Source organism: Oryza sativa, chromosome 1, assembly GCF_034140825.1.
Source record: "Oryza sativa Japonica Group chromosome 1, ASM3414082v1".
Classification (NCBI taxonomy): domain Eukaryota; kingdom Viridiplantae; phylum Streptophyta; class Magnoliopsida; order Poales; family Poaceae; genus Oryza; species Oryza sativa.
The window spans coordinates 38,253,384-38,267,371 of NC_089035.1; the positions used below are offsets into that span (position 1 = coordinate 38,253,384).

The 13,988-nt window shown below is 43.3% G+C and overlaps 2 protein-coding genes across 2 annotated transcripts; one reads left to right on the forward strand and one right to left on the reverse strand.

Moving 5' to 3' along the window:
• Positions 1 to 995: 995 nt before the first annotated feature.
• On the reverse strand, positions 996 to 11,268 carry LOC4325052 (DNA polymerase alpha catalytic subunit-like). The gene is made up of 31 exons (NM_001428175.1): positions 10,070 to 11,268; positions 9,485 to 9,652; positions 9,320 to 9,403; positions 9,133 to 9,207; positions 8,999 to 9,063; positions 8,798 to 8,888; positions 8,494 to 8,679; positions 8,105 to 8,268; positions 7,906 to 8,020; positions 7,641 to 7,820; positions 7,455 to 7,568; positions 7,235 to 7,354; positions 6,850 to 7,161; positions 6,633 to 6,725; positions 5,477 to 5,595; positions 5,309 to 5,381; positions 5,139 to 5,195; positions 4,366 to 4,458; positions 3,885 to 4,004; positions 3,712 to 3,809; positions 3,587 to 3,632; positions 3,287 to 3,400; positions 3,102 to 3,182; positions 2,757 to 2,870; positions 2,585 to 2,674; positions 2,416 to 2,495; positions 2,114 to 2,336; positions 1,984 to 2,037; positions 1,710 to 1,829; positions 1,559 to 1,633; positions 996 to 1,471 (listed from the first exon to the last, which is right to left on the reverse strand). The coding sequence occupies exons 1-31, from the start codon at positions 11,201 to 11,203 to the stop codon at positions 1,325 to 1,327; spliced, it is 4,605 nt and encodes a 1,534-aa protein (NP_001415104.1). The 5' UTR covers positions 11,204 to 11,268; the 3' UTR covers positions 996 to 1,324.
• A 1,172-nt stretch (positions 11,269 to 12,440) lies between these two features.
• LOC112938796 (aspartic proteinase nepenthesin-2) lies at positions 12,441 to 13,841 on the forward strand. Its single transcript, XM_026025217.1, has one exon. The coding sequence runs from the start codon at positions 12,441 to 12,443 to the stop codon at positions 13,839 to 13,841; it is 1,401 nt and encodes a 466-aa protein (XP_025881002.1).
• The last annotated feature ends 147 nt before the right edge of the window (positions 13,842 to 13,988 follow it).

Consider the following 13,988-nt stretch of genomic DNA (forward strand, 5'->3'; position numbering starts at 1 on the left):
TGTTTGACTCACCAGATATGATCAACGCAAGAATATCTTATGGAAATGGTACTTGCGTAACAAGCTGGATTAGCAACGGCATCCAGAGTAAGAGGTCAATAAACTAGTGCCAAAACCTCGGTTAGGGGTAAAGAACATGCTTTATTAGAGAGAGGGCATATAAGAATAATATGATACGTAGTACGGACCTAGGCGACAGTATTCTAACTGGTGGTCCATCTTAGTACTAATCTCGCACATTCTGCTTGACCGCATATTTAACTAGCAGGTGGTGAAGTGGTAAGCCACCAAATCACCAATCAAATGTAATCAGTGAGTTGCTCACTTGCTCTACTGCAAATCTGAAACTTTCAAAAGACGCAAAGCTTAATGTATACAGAAGATTAGTGGATGAGATAAGGTTAAATATTAAAGCTTAATGTATACAGGAGATTAGTGGATAGATAAGGGTAAATATTGAAGAGGTTCGGGATACTAAGTACTAACCTTTTGCTGCTAGGGCAGCTTGGTCTTCAAGCACTAGCATGACTTTGCAGGGTTTAAGAGGTACTACCCACCATGCCAAGCTGGTTATTAACGTAAGACTAGATTTCAAGCCTTTTCAATGTAGCAGAACAAAGCTCTTAAACAGAAGTGCAAGGTTATGCACATAATTGATACAAACACCGTATTCTGTTTGATTGCAATGAATCAATTAATAGATAAAAGATGATAACGTAGATACGGGTCAGAGGATGGGTAGTAAACCTGAAGGTTCCAGGCAAACAGCATGCCTGGAACTAGAATGAAGTGTGCACTTTCCTTCTCAGTTTTATCTTTCAGAGCATTGGTGATCTGCCAGATACACTGAAACAAGAACGTATACTTGTTATGAATGTGATACTCAGGATAGCAACACTTTTACCTGACGATGATAACAGCAAGGGAAACATTTGATACTATGTTATACAAAGAATGTAGGTTAGTAGGGACAACGTACACGAAGTCAGATATCCTGGGATCTTATATTGCTACACCATATTTACAAGTTTAGCATGGTACATTCACTCACTAAAAACACTACGAAAGGTACTCATCTGGGTCTGCTCCCAAGCAACAGCTATAACATTTGAATTCAAATGAAATATACTACGAAAATTCTGTACTTTACAGGTTGAGAAACACCCTCACGGAACAGCCTACTATCTTGTAATTTGGATGTCTGCAACTCAGCATGTGATGTAGCTTCTACAACACAAGAACACAACGTTGCACGTCCTATGAGGAATTCTTAGCTCATTCACCGATATTTGAGGGTTGACGTTTACAAAGGACAAGGAATTCATCAGATTGATATTGCAAGATCCTTCAACTGAACCCAGCCAAATGCACATCTGTCTCGGATTTTCTGAACCTCCATTAATGCCAAGTTAATAGTTTGGCTTAATGCCGCAAATTCTTTCTCAAAAGGAAGCCGCGCCTTCTGGTCCAACTACATCCAGAAGGATAATCTTTACATCAGCTTGGATTAGACAAGAAAAAAGAGAAGAAAATTATTAGGCTGGGGTTAACATTTAACCTTCTCAAGACATCGAGTTGCATCAACTACATAGCAAAAGTATGACAATTGCCTGTATAGATCTGCCTCCGTATACTGTTATAACACAGATTTAGTTAGTCACACAAAGCACAAATGAACCCACTGTAAACTTAAGTCTTTATTAACAAACCTGTCTCACTAGGTGGCCATTGCAGCGTGGGTAGTTGGGGCAGATGGTTCCTCTCTCAGAGTCCCCCATCACTCTAAGGTTCACACTGTGCGTTGAGTATTTGCAACCCTCATCATCACACTGGTCCAAATAAAATCAACAGGTCAAGGACAGTGATGAACATGTTTTCTCCATAAAAGAAAATGGCACTATTTCTAGCACAGTAACTTGTCCCAAAATAGGCAGGAACTAAACACCTCAGAATTGTCAACACTAAAATTGGAAGTGTAATTACCATCAGTAAACCTTTATAATATAGATTGATGAAACTATCAGCCTGCCTTTTCATCTGCACATAGAGAAAATATAGTTCAGTTTTACAAGCAATCTGAATGCTCGATCATCTTACATTAATTGTTATTCACCTGGTTTGCAAGTACTGCAGGAGAAACTCTGGACTCATCAGTGTCATCTGGACATCTTGGGCACCGCATCCGACGCCAAAAATTAATGGAAGCATCATTTCCTTCATTTGGATTTGATACATTTCCAGAGCTAGAACCAATAATCAGACTAGACACAGGGGGGCAGTCAAAGGTAGTAGAACAGCTTGGGCATGATAATCGCAGGGGCTCACAACCACGATATCTGCAAATATTATTCAAGTCATTCTAACTAAAGTAACAGATCACAGTAATAAAAGCAAAATGCATACACTGTAATTTACCTCTCATCTTCATCATCAATTACAGACAAGAGCATGCTAGACGTATCTTGATTATCAGACTCAGTCAATCTTGATTGGAACTGATTCCATGAATTAAAAGGATCAAAAAACATCATAGCAGAAAATAGATCAATCATATAAAGATGAAAATAGATGAAGAATTTTTCACCTTGGATGAATCAAGCCCAAGGCATTCAGCCAGGCGAGCTGGGCTGGTGCCCTGGATCGAAGCACACAGACGGGAAACTACAGGATGAATCTGTAAACGGAATCCAGAATAAGAGAATATAGACATAGCATAACGAAATAAGCTTATATTTCTTTTTCTATGCAAAGGGAACCTGCTGCGATAAATAGTAGTCAATATCAATCATCCATTTGTCAGGGTTTCTTTTCAGCTCCTCTGGATGTCTAGCTCTTTGAGCTATTCCTCCTGAATGTGTACTCTCTGAATCCTGCTCACAATGGTCAGATGCAGCTCTAGGTTAGATAAAGTATGCTTCAAGCATAGCTTGAGATAAGTATTAATTGGCGACACTTTTTTTAGTGAATTATCATTTCAGGCAAACAAAAAAGGTTTTCAAAACTACCAATTAGTGTCAAAGTTATACAAGTTGGCGCTAACAACTTAACAAGGAGTATGAGGGCCCATGAATAAACCAATGGACCAGCAATGCATTTAATACCTGTTGAGAGCAAATTATATAGGGAACTGTATCACCTGCAGAGCACCCAGAATAACCATTTTGCTTCAGTCTTAAAGCAACCTGAGGAATCCAAGATAACAAAAGGTCATACAGCGTTCAGCTCACCAGATTTTCAGCTGTTACCCTCCTAAGTACTAGAGGAAAAAATGATATGTAAGTCTTGCCTGAACATGAGGTTGGTTTTTAGCATCTGGATAATCTTCTGGTGCTTTTGTTAAGCTCTTTGTAATGATATATTTTTCTAATTCTGTTTGGCCACCTCTCATCTGCTCTTGCACCTGCAATAAATAGCCAATGTTAGGTCAGCAATGAATTTATCATAGGGATGCCACCAATTCCTCTTTCAGTTGAAAGGTTACTGCAGAGTGCATGTAGCTTCCCAATTCAAAGCTCCCAAGATAAATGGAATGAGAAACTTAAAGAATTTTTTCTTATATATAAGAAAAAAAAGGTAGGTTCCTAACCTGCACGAGAGAACTATGGATTGACTCGATAACGTCATCACATGACCTGTTGAGAAACAATATCAACATGTATAAGGGGGGAAGAACATTTTGAGCAAAATAAAAATAGCAACTTCGATCCTTACCCTCCAGACAAAATTTGATTCAGGCAAAAATCTCCAATTTCTTTTGACAGCAAACTCCAGTCACGTCTGACCATATCAAGTCCCTTGCGCTCAATGTTCTGCATCAAGCATTCTTTAATTATCCCAGTTTTAGAAGATAAAATATAATTTTGGAAATCAGAACAACCACAGACCTCTCGTAAGCTACCATCTAATGCAACTTTAATGGCAGCATATTTCTTCTTTTTGAGAAGCAGCATTCTTTTGTATATACCATCAAGATCAATCTCCAGACAGCGGTATTTTTTATTCACCTGCATCAAAGCACTTATGTTAACTGGTCTTTCTCCACTGTGCATAGAATCCCTCTGTCCACAAATAAAAGCATTTCTAGGTTTTGTTTTTAGCAGAAATTAAGGTTAAGAAAAAAAGACTTTGGTTCCCCTTATTAAAAAGGGGGTGGGTGGGGGTGGGAGGGTGATTTGGGGTAAGATAGGAAGAAAACTGAATGAGGTGATTGACGGAACTAGTAATCTAGGAATCTTTATATTGTGGACAAATTTCAAACGCTTTGAATTCTTATATTTGTGGACAGAGGGAGTAGTTTAGAAGATAAAAACTGATCTTTCAGAATTGACAAAATCAAGATTTGTCCCTGCAGTTTAAAGATCCTACCTCCTGAATGACTTTTCCTGCAATTCCTTTTGCCCTGGAGATGTCATCCAGACCAGTATGTATCATTATAGAGTCTGTGTCACCGTAGATAACCTGCTCAGTAAAATGATAAGAAATATAGATAATGGTCATTTGCTAATAAACAAAACTGACTGTCAGACACTTGTTTTTAATAAACGATGCTGCTAAATGTTTCATGGGCTAAGATTATCAGAAGGCATAGCTGCTACCTTTGATTACAGATAGGCATGTAAATGATTTCAGAAGAAATAGAACATTCAGGAATATATACTTCATGTAACTTTAGTTCAGCCAAGTATACGCAATAGCAGGCTTGAATATGCACATGGAGAGAGGATTGTGTTGCAATTTGTGTGAAATATATCAGGTCCAAAAATGTATTGAAAAGTTACTGACTATAGAAGAAGAAAGATGAAAATGCCCAAAAGCTTATGATGCAGTTTGTTCTCAATAGACAAAGATGCTTTCAGAAAATATAAACTAGACATTTTATTTCAAAATTATATAAATTGTGCATGCCGAATTGTTTTTTGATGGATGCTCAAGGGACAATTTGTTTGTAAATTTGTTATTGAGAAATTTCCACATGTATATATAGTCCACATTTCCTTATATGGTAAAAGATAATATATGTGCGTTAGATTTCACTCTGGTATTAACATGGCTGCATGTCCCCTTAAAAAGTCATGTAGGTATTTTAGAAGCTTGCTTATCAGAGAAAATTATAGAATTAAATTAGCAGCTCTCCGTACCTCCAAATTTAAGTTATTCTGAACCAGATCAACAGTGTTTTGCAATATCTCTCTTCCCTGAAAGAGACATCATAGCACATATTAATCGCAACCAGCATACTTGTACAACATTTTTCTTTTTCTTTTTTCTTTTCGAATTTACTTCTGAGGAAGAGTAAAGATGTTCTCACTTGCAGTGTAATAAGCTCAGCAAGTGGCTTTGCATAAAACCTGGAATTGGAAAAGCCCAAGCAGCCATACATGCTGAACCATGAGAGTTAAAGGGTAGGTTAGCCTCACCAATTATTCTGGACAAATCCAAGTATAATAGCTAATGTTTGTCATAAATTTTCATTTACCTATTTGCGGTAAGCTTCAAAGCTTGCTGTTGGATGTCAAACTGCTGCCTTTTGAGACCAGAAGCAGTCTTAAGCCATGATTTAACCATTCTTCTCCTCTCCACCAAACTCTTTAGCAACTGGGTAATTAGCCATGATTGCAAACACATGTATCAGCAAATAGAAAAAATCATGCCCATATGAAAAATACATTTTGTACATAGATGATATGTGAATCATAAGAAAAAGTAAGACGTGCAAAACTGCATTACATAACTAAATGAAATATGATAAAAAGATAGACATGACATGGAGACAAGGTTAGCATGGAACTGCTTTAGCTTATGCTAAAGCCAACAGTAATTAGGGTGAGGTTTTATACTAGTTGGCTTTTAGATTGGACGCTGTCTTAAATTGCATCTTCTTTGTGCCCATGAAGAAACAAGTGTATTTCATGGCAATTGGCAAATCTAACAGATGAAGTGACTGAGCTGGCCTTTGGGTGTTCAACTGTATTGAAATTGCTACTGTACTAGTCGCGACAAAATGGACATCTGCATTGACAGAAGAGAGTCTATCAAAAGATCCCTTTATCATTAGGATACCAATGAAATGAAGAGGTTTCCTGTTGACCTTTATCATTAGAAACCCTCTCATTAGCAGGCCCACACTGATCATGTCTCCACAGTCTAGCCCAAAACCAAGGTTTCTCATAGCAGTCAAAAATCCATGCAAAACCAAATTATTAAAACTCTAGTTCAGCATAGTCACAGTTCACAAACTAGTTTTTAAGGACACTTGCCATTAATAATTGGTAACAAAGTAGAGTATCTCTACCTTTTCCACATAAAAAAGGAAAAAAGAAAAGTTTCATTTAAGGGTGACATACTTAGTTAACCCACAAAGAAGCTAGAATCGCATTAAACATGATTATGAAATTCCAAACTCCTAACCAAAAGTATAACATAACATGGTCAAGCAGAAACACAACACAAAAACCAACTCAACACGGACTTTTGGAAGGTAAATTTCTTTGTGATACACTCCATAGCAATTTTGCTGTTACTCATAGGGGCCTCGCTTATGGCATATTACCCTACTCCAACACAAAATCATGCAAAACATCTCCAAGTAAATAAAAACTCTCAAGCAGAATTGAACATCAGTAAGAAATTACCTCAGGCAAAACACCAGTGGTCTTTGAAGCGGGCAAATTAGGGACATTGCCATCAGCAGAACGGTCAACAGTAGTAAAGCAGATATTGTATTCCTTTGAAGATAAAGCCAACAATCAATAGAGCAGCATATTCATTCTTCATTTGTTTAATAATTTAATTATATGGAGACCAAGTCAAAAGTTATAGAAGCTGTAACTGTAAAAGTTGATTGTTCACCTGAATTATCGAAGGGTAAAGGCTGTTAAAGTCCAGAAGTAGCACATACTTGTCATATAGACCCTTTTTAGGCTCCAAAACCAAGCCACCAGCATATGAAGGACCTTTTTTCGTTTTACCTTGATCAACATGATGTCCCTCGTCATCAATTGAAGGATCAGCTTCATCAGGTCTTGCAGCCTCGGTATCAGGGTTCATTTTTCGTTTTGTAGAGTTAAACTCTTTACTGCGTGCAAACTTGTCCGGTACAATAAATTTTCTTGCATGGAATGCATGCAACAGCAGATACTCTACCCTTTGAGCTCTAGAACCCTACAAGCAATTTATGAGAGTGTCAAGACAACTTCCATTTTATACACGTAAGCTAACGATAATGATGGTCTACCTGGAGAGTTTTTCCCCACAGGTTACCGCTGATATTTGTCAATTGGCGTGTAAGCGGGAGAACACTCAAATGAAACATGAGCTCCAAAGCAAGACATGCATCAGTCTCGCCATATTCAACCTAGATGAGCAGGACAATTTGGCAAATAATGCTTCAGTTTGTAGTTTCTGAAGACATAAGCAATCTCATAAACAAAAGAAAGTTCCAAAAAAAACTGTACCAGCTTGAGAAGTGCTCCTGAAGATTGGAACATTGGGGGAATATCATGTGGAGAGACCTCTTTCCTCTCCTTTTTCAATTGTGTTTCTGCAAGTTGTGTCAAAGAATAACTCACCTGTGTACAAACAAATTCATTAGAGAATAAATATGGTAGTAAGAACAAACAAACAATTTAAATGCCATTTACCTCCTTCAGGAGATCGCGAGAGCATAAGTAGGTATCACAGAGGAGACGACCAGCAATGCAGGACATAATTCCTGGACTTGCCCCAGACCCATAAAGTGTGTTCCCTTTGGTGAGTCTGGGCATTACTGAGCGCCTAAGACGACCAATCTTGGACCACATATTGCTTGGTACTTTGCAAGTCTAACAACAAAAGGACAGTGTTTTCAAATGATTGAATTTAAATCGAAATAATAGTAATTAACATAGCGTAAAATGATAGAAAAACCTGTGCACGGTGCAAAAGGACGTCCAAGTCAAATCCAGAAATATTGTGTCCCACAAGTACATCGCAATCAAGTTTGCTAAGCTCGATCATCAAGCGGTTTAACAATGCACGTTCACTGATAGCAGAATCAAAAGGTTAGTGAATGCTACCACAGTTAGAGTTATTAACAGTTATAGAAAAGAAAGTTAGAAGTGTCCACCTGCTCTCGAGTGCCAGCACATTGCTACCAGCCTTCTGGTTCCTATCAGAGGATTCCTTGGAGAGGCCTATAGGAAATATACTGCCTTCAAGCTTGCGCATAACAGTAAAATGGCTGAGCATTCCCCGTTTCTGCCAATCTTCAGAACGCATTGGACTATCTATCTGAAATCGACCACCCAAAAAAGGATAAATTAGTTGGTAGGAGAAATGTTCTCCTTTTATAATATGCATATTCTATAATTGTTTTAGTGAAACCTGGAATGTGCTAGTTAGTTTTAAATATTCATCTCAGTCATGGAAAACCATTTAATCTGACAATTCATTGACAAAATTTATAAGTAAATACTATAGTAAAGTACTTCAAGTGCAAATGAAGAATATGCTTACTTTCACACGGTGACAGCATATGACTGATGCTGACACAATTTCATGCACATTGTGTTTCTCATTTATGATAGTTTTAAGATTAACTGCTGCAACCACGACAGGAGGAACTTCTAACGTGGTACTTGTCATCAAAACAGATATGTCTTTGGGACTATCAACTGTAACTTCAAATTTACACCAGCTGACCTGTGAAGAAGTCAAAAGGCATCACCATCAACATGGTGCAAAATAAAAGCAGATAGGAGCTATGAGGGCATCATAAACTAGAAACATGGCATGGAATAATAGGATATTTAGGATATACCCGCTGAGTAGCTGGACATGCCAAAAATTTGGAGATCGAAAGCCATGAAGGCCCCTTGATCTTCCTTTTGATGAGAAGCAATTCAAGAGCACTGGAAAGGTACGATGGTTAATATCAATGAAGATACTGAGCATGAAACAGCATATACACTGGTTTGTGTATGCTGTATAGCATGACCCCATGTATTTGATGGATCATTACCTATTGTTCGTCCCAAGTAATGCATGGAAATGTTGACCTCGAAGGTCTGTAGGTAGCGCCGGATCCTAAGAAAATATATGCAGTATAAGAAATAAGCAAATAGGAGTCAAAGATGCATTGCCCAATAGACATACCTTATATGGGTAATTTATCTTCAAGACATACTGCTCCCCATTTGGTAGATCAGTCCTCTCAAATGCATAGTTCCTCTATGGCATGCCAAATAGGAAAAAATAGTAAATTAGCTCAGCAAAAGAAAAAAAAAAGGAACTAAAAGATAAAAGTCACTGGATGCCTAGTATCAACTTTCCACCAACAGACCTTGACTGGAGTCATTGCAAAATTTGACACGTTGAAGTCTGACAACTTATCAGCTATTTCGCTCTTCAATCCTGATGCTAACTCCTGGCAAGAGAATTAGCATGTATAGATAAGTGGTGCATGCAAAGCATCACATTTACTTTCAAAAAAATCAATCATTCTCACATGTAGACTTGCTCGAAGTGATGGAGAAGAATCAGAAGTAGTGGAATTCTTCTCTAGCCTTGATATGGTGTCCCTTGGGAAGATTGAACTGCTTGGAATAGCATATATGCACCTTTGCATATTCTTTACAACCACACAACAACTGTGGAACCGCTTGCCTACTTCAACCTACAAAAGAAAGCAGCTTGTCGGGAGAATGGAAATAACCTCTGCAGGTAGAGCTGCAGGTGTGTCACTACTAAATTAATTACAGTTTCTGACAGAACACAGTAACTATCCAGCAGAGTTGATAACTGTTTTCATATCGCATAGTTGTAAGTAGAGCTTCTTTTAGAATGAAATTTTCTGACTAGTTTAAGAAATGCATGTGAGCCTTAAAATGTCAAAATGTATCAAGCACCATATCATTTAAGGCAAATCAATTATCCCACACTCCCACTAAGTTAAATAGTGCTTAAAGGACACAATATGATATAAACCCCATGCTTTTTTATATGAAATTGGTCATTAAGCAAAAACATTCTGCCACACAACAGTAACTAGAATCTGTGTACTTTACAAATGAACAGCTGAAATTTTCGTTACCTTTCCAAACAAATATACTGTGCCCGAATTAGCACCAAAAGGCTCCTCGTATGCATCCAATATGTAGAATGGCAGCGCTCCATCCTTCAGCTCAAATTCTGAGCTTTCATCCACGCCGGTGTTGCTGTTAGCAGCCACCGCTCCCTCACCTCCTGCATTGTCCCCATCCCCGCATATCTTCATCCACCCTGCTGTTGCACTAGCCATATCCCCATTCCGGCTGTCCTCCGTCTTAATCTTAGCATTCAGACGATGCACCTTCTCTATCTTAACCTCCCCATTAGCCTCCTGTTTCGGTTCCTCCAGGCTGTTACTATTATTCGCCAATTCAGCACTAGCACCAAGAGGTGTGTCCAATTTGGGCTCCATTTCCACGTCTGGCTTCAATTCCATATCCATATCATTTCCATGATCTGAAACCTCATGGGCCTCGAAAACATTATCCGATCTGAACGCCATTGCCGTATCGACTGCCACATTTTCAGCCTTGATGTGAGCAGTTGTTGTTGGCGCTGGCGCCGGGGCACAAACCCTACCAACGCGGCGGCGCCGCTCCTCGCGGTCATTGTCGTCGGGAGCGAACTCCGCGATGACGTCATCCACGATGCTGTCGGCCGCCAGCGACGAGTCCCTACCGCGGTCGCTGCCAGGCTTCCTAAACACGGAGGAGGTGAACATGGAAGAGAGTCGTTGCTTCCCCATCATGGCGGCGGCGGCAGAGAGGGACGCCGCGGCGGCGGACTGCTGAGGCGGGCGCTTCGACTGCGGACGCGGCTGCTTCCGCTTCCGGGGGGCGCCATCCTCGCCGTCGGAGCCCTCGTCGGAGGAGGAGTGGATGGTGCGGTGGGTCCAGTCCTCCTCCCGCCCGTCGTCGGCGTAGCCCAGGCCGTCGTCGTCGACGATGAAGGCCCCCGCGTCCTTCCGGCGGCGGGCGACGAGCGCGGCGTAGTCCTCCTCGGCGACGGTGTCGTAGATCGGGGCCTCAATCCTCACCTGGACGGCGGCGGCGGCGCGGGCGCCCCCATCGCGGATCGCGCGGAGGCGCTCGAGCGCCGCGGACCGCGCCACCGCCTCGGAGCCCCGGGCGCGCGAGCGGCGGCCGGAGGCGCCCGCATCCGCGGATCCCTCATCCATGGCTTCGCCTCTCGCTCTCCCTCCCCTTCCCTAACACACGCAGTGACACAAGGCAATGTCCCGATGCTTTCTCTTGCGGCGGAAAGGGGGAGATCTATTCTGGATTTGTGTACTGGTTGGATTGGGCGGGAAGGTGTTCGAGGGCTTGTGGCTTTTGGCGCGCAGAATTTGGGGAAATGGAGGTCTAGGGTTTCGCCTGGACCCGTTTAGTGAGCTAGCGGGTGGCGCAGGTGAGAACGAAGGACCCGGTAAGAGATTGGGCTGAGGAGTACGTGGGCATGACGTTCGGCTGCTAATTTAGCCCATCAGTTGTACACGTTGGGCTATTCTGTTGAGGAATAAGTCCACTTTAAGTCCCTAATTATACTTGCATCTAATTTGTATCCCTCAAAAGTCAAAACCATTAAGGGAGTCAAAATGTACCGGTTTTAATAGTTAAGAATTCAATATATATGGTATTGCAATTGAGGGATACGAATTAAATTGCACGTATATTTGTGGGAGTCCAAATGTACTTATTCATTCCGTCATTCCGTTGATGCTTTGGTTCGCTCGAGGATAGTATTTAAATGGTCTTGGGCCAAGATTAAATGGAAAAATTAGTTTGAGCAAATTGCAATTTTCTGTTGTTGACAGACAATAGGGGCTTACATATTTTGCAATTTTCTGTTCTTGACAGACAAGAGGGCTTACATATTCTATATGATCGTTCAACAACATATTTTTTTTTCCGAAAAAACATTGGTTATATTTTCAATTTTGTTTTCTCGTTCTCTGTCGTTTGTTGATGGCTTACCTTCTATAGTTGGAAACCCTGGAATGCCACCATATTGGAAAGTCAACTTCAAATACACTTATCAAAACTTTCGTGGATATGCTGTTCATTACACAATGACTTGTGATGTTTTAATTACTATGAACGTACCGAGTCTGTACAGTGAGCACAAATAGAAAATCAAACGTGGCCTCGCTGTTTGGCCCCGGGAAAACATTCTAGCCCCCGTTTAGTTTGACATATTCGTCGCATTATCATTTGGCAATCTCCGTAGAGAATCCATATGAGAACAAAGGCTATAAATAGTGGAATCTCAAGTCTACCGCAAACACATTCTAGCTCAGCCTTTGCTGGACTTGTTCCCGCCAAAAGTCAGGATCAAGTTAAAAGAAGCTGCCTCCAATGGCCGATCGAATCACCGTTCTTGCCATTGCCCTCCTCGTTCTGATCTTGTCGCCGCAAATGGCTGTCCAGGGCAAGCCTGCAGCTGGCAACACCGCGAGCCCAAGGCCGAAGCAGCAGCAACTCGGGAACTTCTTCAAGAAGCACGGGTCGGACATCGCCGGCCTCTTCCCGAGGCATCGCAACGGCGGATCATCAGGTAGCTACAGCGGCCAGGCCGTGCCGGCCGACGGCGGCGAAAACGGCGGTGGTGGCCAGAGCCAGGACCCGGCGACCAACACCGGCATGTACGTGTTGAGCTTCAGCGTCGGCACGCCGCCACAGGTCGTCACCGGCGTGCTCGACATCACCAGCGACTTCGTGTGGATGCAGTGCTCGGCGTGCGCCACCTGCGGCGCCGACGCGCCGGCGGCGACGTCCGCGCCGCCCTTCTACGCCTTCCTGTCGTCCACGATACGCGAGGTGAGATGCGCGAACCGCGGGTGCCAGCGGCTCGTCCCGCAGACGTGCAGCGCCGACGACTCCCCCTGCGGCTACTCGTACGTGTACGGCGGCGGCGCGGCCAACACCACCGCCGGGCTCCTCGCCGTCGACGCGTTCGCGTTCGCCACGGTCCGCGCCGACGGGGTGATCTTCGGGTGCGCCGTCGCCACCGAGGGCGACATCGGCGGCGTGATCGGACTCGGCAGAGGGGAGCTCTCCCCCGTCTCGCAGCTCCAGATCGGCAGGTTCTCCTACTACCTCGCCCCCGACGACGCCGTCGACGTCGGGAGCTTCATCCTCTTCCTTGACGACGCCAAGCCGCGGACCAGCCGCGCCGTCTCCACGCCGCTCGTCGCCAGCCGTGCATCGCGCAGCCTCTACTACGTCGAGCTCGCCGGCATCCGCGTCGACGGCGAGGACCTCGCGATCCCGCGTGGGACGTTCGATCTCCAGGCGGACGGCTCCGGCGGCGTGGTCCTGAGCATCACCATTCCGGTCACCTTCCTGGACGCCGGCGCGTACAAGGTTGTGAGGCAGGCGATGGCGAGCAAGATAGAGCTGCGCGCCGCCGACGGCTCGGAGCTCGGGCTTGACCTGTGCTACACCAGCGAGTCGCTGGCCACGGCGAAGGTGCCGTCCATGGCGCTCGTCTTCGCCGGCGGCGCCGTCATGGAGCTAGAGATGGGGAACTACTTCTACATGGACTCGACCACCGGGCTGGAGTGCCTGACGATCCTGCCGTCGCCGGCCGGCGACGGGTCGCTCCTCGGCAGCCTGATCCAGGTAGGCACGCACATGATCTACGACATCAGTGGCTCTAGGCTGGTGTTCGAATCGTTGGAGCAAGCGCCGCCGCCGCCGTCGGGTTCATCCCGACAGTCGTCACGGCGGCGCTCATCGTCAGCCCCGCCGCCGCTGACCTCGCCGGCAGTGGTCGTGATCCATTTAATGTTGGTCGTGGTATACATGTTCTTGTGAACTTCTACTCGACCTTGCGGTAATATCTGGAAGGTATCCTTATTGTCATGTCGCAGACGTGCAGATTTCACCAAGGTGGTTCATTTTGACAATGTCTGTAAGTAAAATGATGTATTCTGAATTTCTGATTGTTTTTTTTTCCAAATT